Source organism: Mustela putorius, unplaced genomic scaffold, assembly GCF_011764305.1.
Source record: "Mustela putorius furo isolate JIRA1106 unplaced genomic scaffold, ASM1176430v1.1 tig00003834_pilon_pilon_pilon, whole genome shotgun sequence".
In the NCBI taxonomy this organism is placed as follows: domain Eukaryota; kingdom Metazoa; phylum Chordata; class Mammalia; order Carnivora; family Mustelidae; genus Mustela; species Mustela putorius.
The window spans coordinates 3,897,372-3,909,738 of NW_025421987.1; the positions used below are offsets into that span (position 1 = coordinate 3,897,372).

At 36.3% G+C, this 12,367-nt stretch overlaps 1 protein-coding gene across 1 annotated transcript in view; it reads left to right on the forward strand.

Moving 5' to 3' along the window:
• The window catches only part of TMPRSS15 (transmembrane serine protease 15), a 117,101-nt gene extending 104,936 nt beyond the window's left edge, over positions 1 to 12,165 (forward strand). The window contains exons 22-25 of the mRNA XM_045088154.1: positions 2,309 to 2,490; positions 3,735 to 3,830; positions 6,973 to 7,112; positions 11,707 to 12,165. Coding sequence (XP_044944089.1) covers positions 2,309 to 2,490; positions 3,735 to 3,830; positions 6,973 to 7,112; positions 11,707 to 11,862 — 574 coding nt within the window. The 3' untranslated portion in view covers positions 11,863 to 12,165. The remainder of the gene's footprint in view (positions 1 to 2,308; positions 2,491 to 3,734; positions 3,831 to 6,972; positions 7,113 to 11,706) is intronic.
• The last annotated feature ends 202 nt before the right edge of the window (positions 12,166 to 12,367 follow it).

Consider the following 12,367-nt stretch of genomic DNA (forward strand, 5'->3'; position numbering starts at 1 on the left):
ATAGAGTTGAGGGTCCATATCTGGGCTCTCTACTCTGTTCCACTGGTCTATGTGTCTGTTTTTAGGCCAGTACCATGCTGTCTTGGTAATCACAGCTTTGTAATAAAGCTTGATATCAGGTAACGTGATGCCCCCCATTTTATTTTTGTTTTTCAACATTTCCTTAGCGATTCGGGGTCTCTTCTGATTCCATACAAATTTTTGGATTATTTGCTCCAGTTCTTTGAAGAATACTAGTGGAATTTTGATCAGAATAGCATTGAAAGTATAGATTGCTCTAGGAAGTATAGACATTTTAACAATGTTTATTCTTCCGATCCAAGAGCATGGCATGGTCTTCCATCCTTTTGTGTCTTCTTCAATTTCTTTCATGAGTGTTCTGTAGTTCCTCGAGTACAGATCCTTTACCTCTTCGGTTAGGTTTATTCCCAGGTATCTTATGGTTCTTGGTGCTATAGTAAATGGAATCGATTCTCTAATTTCTCTTTCTGTATTTTCATGATTAGTGTATAAGAAAGCCACTGATTTCAGTACATTGACTTTGTATCCTGCCACGTTGCTGAATTGTTGTATGAGTTCTAGTAGTTTGGGGGTGGAGTCTTTTGTGTTTTCCATATAAAGAATCATGTCATCTGTGAAGAGAGAGAGTTTGACTTCTTCATTACTAATTTGGATACCTTTTATTTCTCTTTGTTGTCTGATTGCTGTTGCTAGGACTTCTAATACTATGTTGAACAAGAGTGGTGAGCGTGGGCTAGATGGTCCTAGTTCAAGTCTCTGCCCCACCACTTAAAACTACCAGCATCCAGGTTGTTCTCAATGTAAAATCCATAGCACGGTGGCAAAAGCAAAGAGTTGATGCAAAGTAGTGCCCTTGCCACGAAATAGGCTCTCTGTAAATGGGTCTTACTCTCTTCTATAAAGCATGTCGATAAGTTTCCTCTGATTTTAATGCAGTGTGGTTATCGGTGGATGTCTCCTGGATGCTTAGACATTCCCTGACTTTATTGATGCCGGTGACTCGATCAAACACGATCCTTTGTTTAATTTCAACAAAGTAATGGATAGGTAAAAAGATAAACAAATGGACTGGAAATAACTTCATTCCTTTTGTGTATTTGTAGGTGACCTGGATTCTAACAAGTTGAAAGACCCCATTAAATGAGGCATTTGTAACGATTAAGAATTAGATCACTAGCTCTTCTAAAATAGCAGTTATTGAATTTTGACTGCATTGTGAATATGGCTTAATTGGCTTAATTCCAGCTGTCCACTAGTAGTTTCTTGGTGTGATGATGTTTCAGGCCAAAAGCACAGCTGGAAGTCCCTGCACACTTTCAAATTATCATTTAATCTGCCTAGAACACAAATGTTATCCTTTACCAATTCATTATCAAGGACCAACATTATGTGTGGAAAATTATTCAAGTTCATTGAATATGAAAATTACTCGAGTTGGTACATCAGATTATAAATATAATAGGTTTTATTGCTTGTCTTAACTTTGTGTGAATTCAATAACCCCCTAAATAGGAGAACTCCTGAACCTCCTTACTGCTGGCTGGGGCTTTCTGCAGAGACCCTAGACCAAGATACAATCTCCACAGTGGAATGGGGTCTCAGGCAGTGGTTCTCTAACTAGGCCATACAGTAGGATAAACTTGGAGATTTAATTTTAAAATGGAGATTTAATTTAAAAATTTAAAAAACCTAGATTTTTGAAGTCCCCTCTCTCCATTCCAGACTCATTAAATCAGAGATAGAGAAGGGGAAGCAGGTTACACTGTTATTTACAAGAACTCCTCGTGATTCTAATGTGAAACTGAAGTTTTGAAACTCAATCTAGAACTAGAGGTCAAGAGATGATCTAAGGGAAGTGATAGAAATGAGCACTAGTTAGGGTTCTTTCTGTGATCTAACCAGAAGAATAAAAAATTAAAGGAAATGTTTTTAAAGAAGAATCATTCAGAGAAATTCAAGAATATTTTAGGATGGGCACACATAGTTCTGGAATATCTACTATGAGCAGCATCTTTAGAAAGTAACAATGGTGGGGGCACCTGGGTGTCTCAGTGGGTTAAGCCTCTGCCTTCAGCTTGGGTCGTGGTCTCAGGGTCCTGGGATCAAGCCCCGCCTGGGGCTCTCTGCTCTCTGCTGAGCAGAGAGCCTGTCCCCCCCCCCCGCCTCTGCCTGCCTCTCTGCCTACTTGTGATCTCTCTCTCTGTAAAATAAATAAATAAAATATTTTTTAAAAAAGGTAACAATGGTGGATGGAGGGTTTCTTACACATCTTTTTCATTATCTTCAGGAGGAATTTAGAGCCATCCAAGTGGGAAGCAGTCCTAGGCCTGCATATGACATCAAATCTGACTTCTCCTCAAATAGTAACTCGATTTATAGATCAAATCGTCATAAACCCTCATTATAATAAACGGACAAAGGACAGTGACCTCGCCATGATGCACCTTGAATTTAAAGTGAATTACACAGGTAAAAGACATCAGTTTTAGTCATCCCATCTGGTGAAATCAATTCAAAATTAGATTTGAAGTATTATCAGTACCAACAAATTAATAATCCATGAAGGTTGGATAATTTGTTATAGAAATCATTATAATTTAAGTGGAATTGGGGAATGGAGCAAAACATATTCAATTATCTTCATCAAGTGTTTGAATACAACATTCTAGAAAGTTGGCCAGCAGAATAAAATATTCTGAGCCCCCTGTAAATAGTGAACTCAAAGGAGCAGCATAGAGAAAATAAGTCATGTTCCAATGCATGCCTTCTGTATTTCTCATGTGGAAGAAAGCCAGGTCCATCTACCACAAAGGGCAGAATAGGACAAACTGAGAGAAGAGCATATACTCTAGAATGAAGTTTTTAAAGGCAATTCAATAATATTAATAGAATGGCAGTTGGAAGACTTTCTCCAAATACCTAGGTGATGTGCAAGAAATCACCTAATGGAGTGAACGTTATCCTGAAGGGCTCTACCCAACTCCATCCTTTACTCCGAAGACTTCCAACCCCTGGTGAGGATAAAATGCTGCCATTTCTGGGTTCTCATGGAATTTGGTGTACACATGTCTTAGAGCACTTATCAAAGGCAGACTATTACTGGATTAATTAGGTAGCCTAATCCTTGAGGGTAAGCACCCTATCTTACTCATTTTTGTGTCTGCCCTGGGTCTTAAGTGTAGTGGGCGCTTAATAAATGGCAGGCAGCTTGTAAATTGTTGGAGAAAGGCTTTAAAAGTCAGTGACCAATGCTGATGCTTCCATAAGTGCACTGTAAAACAATCACCTAAAAGCTTTTTTAATGTGGAGATAATTGAGGAAAATCAAAAAATCTTCAGAACATTTGTTCGAGTGTCTTTTAATTGGCCCTGAAGAACAGCCTTCCCAAGATTTTCACACAGCTGACACGGTAAATAGCATGATTATTTAAAATCAAATAAAAATGATCAACTCTAAAACTAAGACATTGTTTACATTCTTAAAGTGTAATTAGGAGACAATGTAGAAAAGGATCCCAAAAGACCACCGGGGTTACCTAGTCCATTGTCAAAAAGTACTGCCCTGAGATGCTTCTTTCCTCTGAGACTGATGTCTAAAAAATGTTCAAGCAGCATAAAACAGAAATACAAGTGTTTTAGATAAAATGTTGAAAATAATTGATTTTTAAAACTTGTTAGAAATGGTGTTTGTCTGTTTGTGTTTTGTTTTTCCAGATTATATACAACCTATTTGTTTACCAGAAGAAAATCAGGTTTTTCCTCCAGGAAGAATTTGTTCCATTGCTGGCTGGGGGAGGATTATACATCAAGGTAAATCATCAGACTCAATAAAAGGAAAATGCCTACTGATAAGAAGGATGCTATTGCACTATCCTGTGAATATTTTCAACATCTTTTGCAATAGCTCTTAAAAGCACTGTCTGACTTAAATTCATATGCTATACTCCTTATTGGAGGAGAGTTCAAGCATCCCCCAAACTTCGCACCTGATTTTGGTATTATGAAAATTACTATGATAAAGAGAAAAGATATATCTGTTTAAGTGAATATTACAAACATTACAAAATTTATTTTTGTAAAGCATCTGGATAAAGTTTGATCAAAAGCCAAATTATTACCTGTTACATTTTTCAAATCAGTAAAACTATCTTTATCACATAAAGTCCTTACACTCCCATTCCCTAAAAAATGAGAAGGGAATCCCCTTTAACTTCACCATGCTGAGTGAGCCTACTCAGATGTGGCACAAATCTTACAGTAAAGACTATAAATTCAGCGGTTAGCATTATTTAACAGGATGTTTTCCAAACACATAAAAAATGCATATTAAAACTAACCAAACGTAATTTTTTTTTTTTTTTTTACAAAATCTAGTACTCTGTTCTCTCTTAATGTAACTACAAGGCATGTTGGTTTCAGAATTCCTGATAGAAGGAATAGAAGTCAGTGACTGACTGATAGAAGTTATTCCATCTAGGGCAGAATTTTGACTACCCATTAAAAATTAAGCAAAAAGGAAAGGCACTATATAGTCTGGTGGGAGAACTAGGCCTCTAGAGTCGCAATAGATCATGGCCAAGATATTTAAAAAATCTTTATTACATAAGATGAAAAGCCACAGAATTTTGTGGAAAGGTCAGCTACCAGAAGCAAAACATTCACAATTAAAACTTCCTTTTTATTAACTGAACATAATAAAATTTAAAAAAATACATAAATATTAAAAATAAGTTAAAATACTAAAATATTTTAAAATATTAAGTTGAAATACATAAATATTTAAAATATTCTTAAAAATAAATCAATTAATATTTTTTTAAAAAACCAACAAGAATAATACCCGTCTTCCTTGTAAAAAAAAGGGTGACATTCTAAGTCAAGTCTTTGCCTGATGATTTCAACAGGGTTTCTCCATGGCAATTGCATTATGTCACTGAAATACCTCATGACTGCTCTCCATAAAATGTATTGAAGTCAAAGGCAGTATCTTCTTTTATTTCCTCTGCTTGAAATATGCCATGATTTATTAAATTTGAAATCTAAAGAGTAAGAATGATTCCTAGATAGATATTTTCTCTATCTGACTTCAATTAAAAGACATTTATGGCCACAATGTAGACTCTTCAAAAACAAATTATCCCCTAACAAAATTTAAGGCTCTTTATTCCATAGGAAATGGGTATTTCTTTTGGAACTCAGTAAACTTGGCTCACATTACTTATTGTTACTAAAGATATGCATTTAATTGACTTAAGAAGGGTCTCTAAGAGTGGTCTGGAGTCAAGGAAAATCAGTGTCTGAGATCAATTTCATTTAGGAATAAATGGTCAGATCATGTTTACATACTTCCTGGGCGATGGAAATTTTAACGAATTTTATGAACTTTGTCTTATGATTTCCAGCTACTTAACTGTGTAAAACCCAGATCCCCCCCGCCCCAACTGTTATGAGTATATTATCATAATTAACTAGGAAAACCATGAATACATCATTTACTAGGAAGAAGTGAAGTGATATTAGTCTGTTAAATTAAGGCAGTTAGGAAACTTAAAAGAACTTTATTGATATTTTTATGTATTTTTAATGTGTGTATTCTCAATTATCCTTATGGCAATTGTGGACAAATAAATATTAAATATAAGAACACTGCTCAAATTTTTCTTTACCAAAGAATTGTATCGTATACCCATCCAATCTTTTTTATTCCTTGATGAGCAGTAAAATGGGTTTTGATTTTATAATAGCTTATAATAAAAACTAGAGTCTACCAGCCCATCATTGGTCTTCATAGAATGAGTAACAGTGAGATGCTGAATTCCCTCCTCCATCTTCACGTCTTAAAGTCCAATGTCAAACTTTCAAAGTCATCCAGTGATTAGCCGCTGGAGTCACTGGCACCAGCCGGAAGTTGCCACTTGTGCACATCTCCCAACTCCTGTTCACTGTGACGCTGATACCTTGAGTGTTTACATCACGCAAATGATACGTATTGGGATTTTTTTCCTTGAAAACCTATATTAGACGTTGGCCAACACAGCACTGAATTTTACATATACTGCTTTGCACCTTATATGCATACACACATGTCCATGTACACACACACACACACACAACTTTTTTCCTGTTTAGTGTGTGGATTAAAACTTGGGTGGAAATGAAGTCACTACAGTTTTACAATAACACTGGCTGTCATATGCACTAAGTTATCATCAACTTTCTGCCTCTCTTGTGGAAACACATAGAATTGCTAATTATTAGAAAGTGCTTCTCAGGTGTCTTTTCTGAGGCACTAGACACCTGCGGGCTTCAGATCCCCCTTGGAATGAGTATTTCAGTAAACAGAGTCATGCTTGCAGTAGATGAGTCATTTTGTGAAAAGCGTGGGAGTACACCCTGTTACAGAATGCCTCCTTTCTCTTCAACTGGGTGTGGATGACAAGCTGATTGCCCTTAGACCAGGGCACAGTTCAGCTGAGCTTTGTCTTCTGTTCCGTGTGCACCTGCTCATTCACAGAGTCTCACAAAGTTGCTGAATGCCATTATCAGGGAGCACCTCTTCAGGTGTCAAATGAAAAGCCTCCTGGATTTCAGAGTCATTGCTAATTTCCATAAATGAAACTCCTCGTGTTGGTGGGCTATTTTTCCCCATGAGCAATACCGTAACCATTTAAAATTACTGCAAATTCCTAAAGCCTGTCTAGTCCAATCCCCAATTCCCGTTAGCCCTTGGAAACAAAAGGAGTGCTTTTCTGTTATCCATTTGGCAAAATCCACAGATGGGCTTTATTATGTGCTTTAAAAATACTAAGGTTCAGCATTTAGTTTCACTATCTATGCACACAGTACTCGATAATGAGAGTGAACTGTTGAAATAAATAAGACCGATGGCGGCTCATTCAGGGATGCACGTTGATCCCTTCTGACTGGCGGGTCGTATTTCCATTTTGAACAGGCCCTACTGCAAACATATTGCAAGAAGCCAATGTCCCTCTTCTATCAAATGAGAAATGCCAACAACAGATGCCAGAATATAACATTACAGAAAATATGGTCTGTGCAGGTTATGAAGAAGGAGGAATAGATTCTTGTCGGGTAAGTATGTAAAACTGTTCACTCTACATTTCCAGAAAGCATTGCTCTATAATGATTTTATGGCTTTGCAATGATTTGGGAGTAAAAAAATCATCAGGCTTTTAACTTCATTTCTTCTTTTACCAAACTGTGACTTTTTAAAATATTTGTGGCCTACTTACATAATATTCCTAGGGTGGATGTGAGCATTAGAAAGAAAACTCATTTTTAAGGAGAAATACTAAGATCAGATAGCTTTAGAGCTGAGGCATAAAATATGACTGTGTGAGAGAGTCAGGTAAGTTATGTAGTGCTGACCCACTGTTGAACTTGGCTAAATCTAATTCTAATTCTTTAAAACCCTATACAGATTTCAAACAAAACACAAAAAAGGGAGTCGGAAGGCCAATTTCACCTATTGGCTTCCAATTTTCAACCCTGGTTTTGAGTCTGGGGCATGGGTTCAGGGATAAGAAATAATTTTCTGCATAAAACCAACCTGGATACCTTGGTTAGAACCCGTTTGTAACTAACCACTTGTAGGAAAGTTAAAAACTAGAACTTACTCAACAGCCTGGCATAAATCTGGACCTGGAGCCCCTACACTAGGATTTTCATCTTATCATTTATATTTCATTTTAGAGATGTAATCACATGATTTCACTGAATGTCAACATGGCAATATATCTGATGTATCAGGAGTTTTTGACTTACATGATCACCAGAGAAAACTCCTACTCACAAATTACCCTCACTGAAGATAAGAACATGTTATCACTTGAAATAATGTAGCCATCTATTAGTGCCATGAAATCCACATGCAGTCAACAAATAAAAGATAAATTCTGCCAAATCTTAGAATTATTGTTCATTTTTAGGTGCAGTGTGGAGTAGTCACGAAAGCATAGACTCTGGGCTCAGACTAGTCTTATTTATTATTATTATTATTTTAAGATTTTATTTATTTGACAGAGAGAGCCAGTGAGAGCAGGAACACAAGCAGGGGGAGTGGGAAAGGAAGAAGCAGACTTCCTGCCAACCAGGGATCCCGATGCAGGGCTCCATCCCAGGACCCTGGGATGGTGACCTGAGCCTAAGGCAGATGCTTAATGACTGAGTCACCCAGGCACCCCTCTCAGACTACTCTTATGTTACCCTTGCCTAAATACTTATGGGTGAGACTTTGGGCAAGTCACTTAAGTTTTATTTAGAGGTTTAAAAATCAGGTAATACGTAGAAGGCATTTAAATAAGCACTGAAAATATTAACAGTTTTCCCTATGAGACTTTAGAAATAAATCTTCTAGCATGTTTTCTGTATTTGAAAATCAATAAGATGTTGATGCCTTAACATCTGCTGGATTAGATTAAACCTGATAGCAGTAATGAACAAAGTAATAATTTACAAATGTGGACACAGCCATTTGTACCATGGGAAAATCTTTCACTGTTAAAATGCAGATAACTTGTTATATATACTAACATCTATGTCAACGTAATTCGACTTCATACAAGAATTTTTTAACAGACACTTAAGCAGATGAATCTTTATATGTATGCTCTAGTTAAATCAGTGTCTCAAATCCTGTTAAACTTTCAGCCTAGTTTTTCATCTATTCTGTATTGTTGAACATTTTCAAATTCAAGACAAATAAGATAGCTTTCTTCTTGCTTAAAATTTATCTCTGGATCTTAAACGTTCCTTTTAAAATGAAAAGCATGCTAAAGGTAATATATATTGCCACTTAGAGGAAGATTTATAGAATTATTGTTCAGGAGGGAAATCAGCTGTACAACTTCAATTACAGTTAATGGGGGTTGTGTGGCAGGTGCCTCATGCACGAGGTAGAAAATATGACCATGAATGCTACTGGTATTAGAGTTACATTAAGCCAGTCACTCGTGCCAGATCTCTCAAATCTTATGTTTGGGTCTAATTTCTAGACTAAGTATGTTATTCATTCGCAAGTAGGAACATCTCCACACAGGGCAGGATCTGATGTAATATGTTATCATGATTGAGTGATCCATAGTATAGAGGGTCACATGATCTTTGTTCATCTTTAATACTATTTTATACAAAAGGACTAGCTGATTAAATAAGAATATCTTTAAAATTATGGATATGCTACAACTGATACATCAGTTGAATGAGCTCTTTTGAAACATTATTTTTCCCTTTACGGTGGCAAAGGATTGGCCTTATTAGTTATTCATACATTCTTTTTTTTTTTTTTAAAGATTTTATTTATTTGACAGATAGAGATCACAATTAGGCAGAGAGGCAGGCAGAGAGAGAGGGGGAAGCAGGCTCCCTGCTGAGCAGAGAGCCTGATGCGGGGCTCAATCCCAGCATCCTGGGATCATGACTTGAGCCGAAGGCAGAGGCTTAACCCACTGAGCCACCCAGGCGCCCCAGCATTCATACATTCTTAAATATCTTCTGGCTTGCCAAAAGCTTGCATGTGTGGGGTGGTTATCCAGATTTTGAGGCCTCACAAGTGGCTGTAGAAGTCCCCTCTATATAGGACAAAGTGAACTACACAAAAAGCAAACTCATTTTGCTAGCTATGTAGACCTTTGTTCTATTCCAGTGGTGTTCCAAGATGGCCTCCAGCCCAGCAGCTCAGCAGCACCTAAGAACCTATTCTAGGAACAAATTCTCAGGCCCCAGCAAAGACCTGATGAGTCAGCAACTCTAACCCTGGGACCCAGTAATATGTGTTTTAGCATACTAAAACCACTGGTATGACAACATAAATTTTAGGTTGATACTTCATGGTCTGGACATTCACTTATATTTTTGAAGTCCACACTTCCACCATCTCTGAGATGGTGGAAGAAGAGAAAGTCTTCCTTGAACAAATCAGCAAATTAAGGCATGAAGTTATGTAACAGAACTGAAATGGTAGAGTTAGATGAGTGAAGTGTCAGTCCCATGTGTAATAGGTCTCCAGCCATACAGACAACCCAACTGTTGGGCATCAAGCCTCCCTGTGGATTGTTTGAATATCTGCAAATGATCCAACACATGTTGGGCAACTTAACAACCTGTTCATGGAGTCAATGTCTAGATTCTATTTTTTTTTTTTTAACCAAAGGGCTTCTTTTCAAAATACCCAAACAGTTGAGGTTTATTTTTAATAATCTCTGAGTCTGTATTAAGGATATTAAGGATGTTATCCTTAACCATCTCATAAATAATTCTGGACCCAAATTATAAATTACGGGTTTAGGATATAGAAATAAAAATCACATTCCCTGCCTTCAAACACATTTGTTACATTTAGAAAAGAGGTAACCTATGTTGCCAGTGCAATTTCTTTTCCTCTGTACCCAAGCAAGAAAAGGTACTTTTATACACCACATTTTTTCCCCTTAAACATGGTCCCAAAGATAATAAAGAATCAAGACAAAAAGTCTCTCAGGATATTTTTCAACACAAACTCAGGTTGAAATATTCTATTGTACCAGGGATTGCAACCAAAGTACACAAGACTTGAAATTCCTTCATAAATATAAAAAAAAGATTGAAAATTTTGCACAATAACTGTAAGAGAAATATCTGCCAATGCCATTATTAAGTAATGGTATAATAAATTTGCGTTATGTTCTTTTGCATTACATACAAATACTCAAGCAAATGAAATATATGAAATTAACTCTAGCAGAAGCTGTTATAATTAATATTTTCAAAAATTAAATAATTATTCATCAGTTAAAATCTGTGAAAATACGTGTGCTTACCATAATTTATATCCTTGACATACCTATTCCCATTGAAATGTTAAGATTTTTTTCAAATATGATTGTCTAATGACAAAAAGTTAATGCTACCTAAAAAAACTGAAATCAACTTTCTGTGGGAGTTTTTAATTTCTTTAACACACAGCGTGGAATAAGTGTCTTTTCTGCAAAGCCTCTCCCAGTTCTTAGAACATACTTCTTTTTGTTCCATTTTTTGTTTCAAGTTTTTATTTAAACTCCATTTGGTTAACATATAGTGTGATATTAGTTCAGGATTAGAATCTAGTGATTCATCACTTCCATACAACACCCAGTGCTCATCACAACAAATGCCCTCCTTAATCCCCATCACCCTTAATCCCCATGCCCCCACTAAGCTCCCCTCCAGCAACCTTCAGTTCTCTGTAGTTGAGTCTGTTTTATGGTTTGCCTCTCTTTTTTTCTCCCTTATGTTCATCTCTTGTTTATTAAATTCCACATAAGAGTGGAACCATATCATACCTCTTTTAATAAAATTATCAGCTTTTAGTATATATTTTGGTTGGAATTCTTCTCTTAGTTGTGCCTTAGAGAATTTCTTAATGCCTATCAAAATGCCATAATGAAAGTAAGGAAAGTTTTGCTATAAAAGTGCTTTATGAAGAGTTACATGCAAATTATGTTTTAGTTGTCAAGAGTTTCTCTGTGTCCTTTCTGAGCAGCCAAAAGTTCTCATTCTTAATGGAGAGTGCTGGTGAAGAGATATACAAATGACTTGCAATTAAATCATATTTTGCTCTTTAGTTTTGAATTGATGCTAAAAAATAACCTTAGATGTTTATGCCAGTTGACAACACATCTACAATTTTCTTTTGCAATTTTCTCTTTAGGGGGATTCAGGAGGACCATTAATGTGCCAAGAAAACAACAGGTGGTTCCTGGCTGGTGTGACATCATTTGGATACCAGTGTGGACTGCCTAATCGTCCAGGAGTGTATGCCCGGGTCCTGAGGTTCACAGAATGGATACAAAGTTTTCTACAGTGAAGTGTTTCCTAAACCAACATGAAAGTCATGCTGTTTTCCCATTTCACTTGAAGGATCATGGAAGTTGAGACTTTTATCAAAATGAGTTCTAAGAGAGTTTATTCTTACCTAAGTCACTGAATACTGAAGGGTGAGGGCAAACACACACAAAAAATAATACCATACAAAATAAACTAACACTCTTTGATTTCATTGTGATCAGCTAATCTTTCACAGAGGTCCTTTTCCTTGTTTTTAATCATTTTTATCAAATTCTCTCATTCAAAGGAATGCTATTGTAAAACATATACCATATACTTAAACTTCGGCAAAATTAGGAAGAGAGGTGAAGTAAACTGTTTTGCACAGTGTGTTGTTATTTGAAGTAAACTGCTATAAATGATCTAGTTTCAGAATCTCAGTATTCTTTCCACTTTTCTATCATTTGCATTTTCAATTCATCTTGAGCATATCCTTAATATTTTCCCCACTCATTAAAAATACGTATTTTAAGTTCATGTCATAG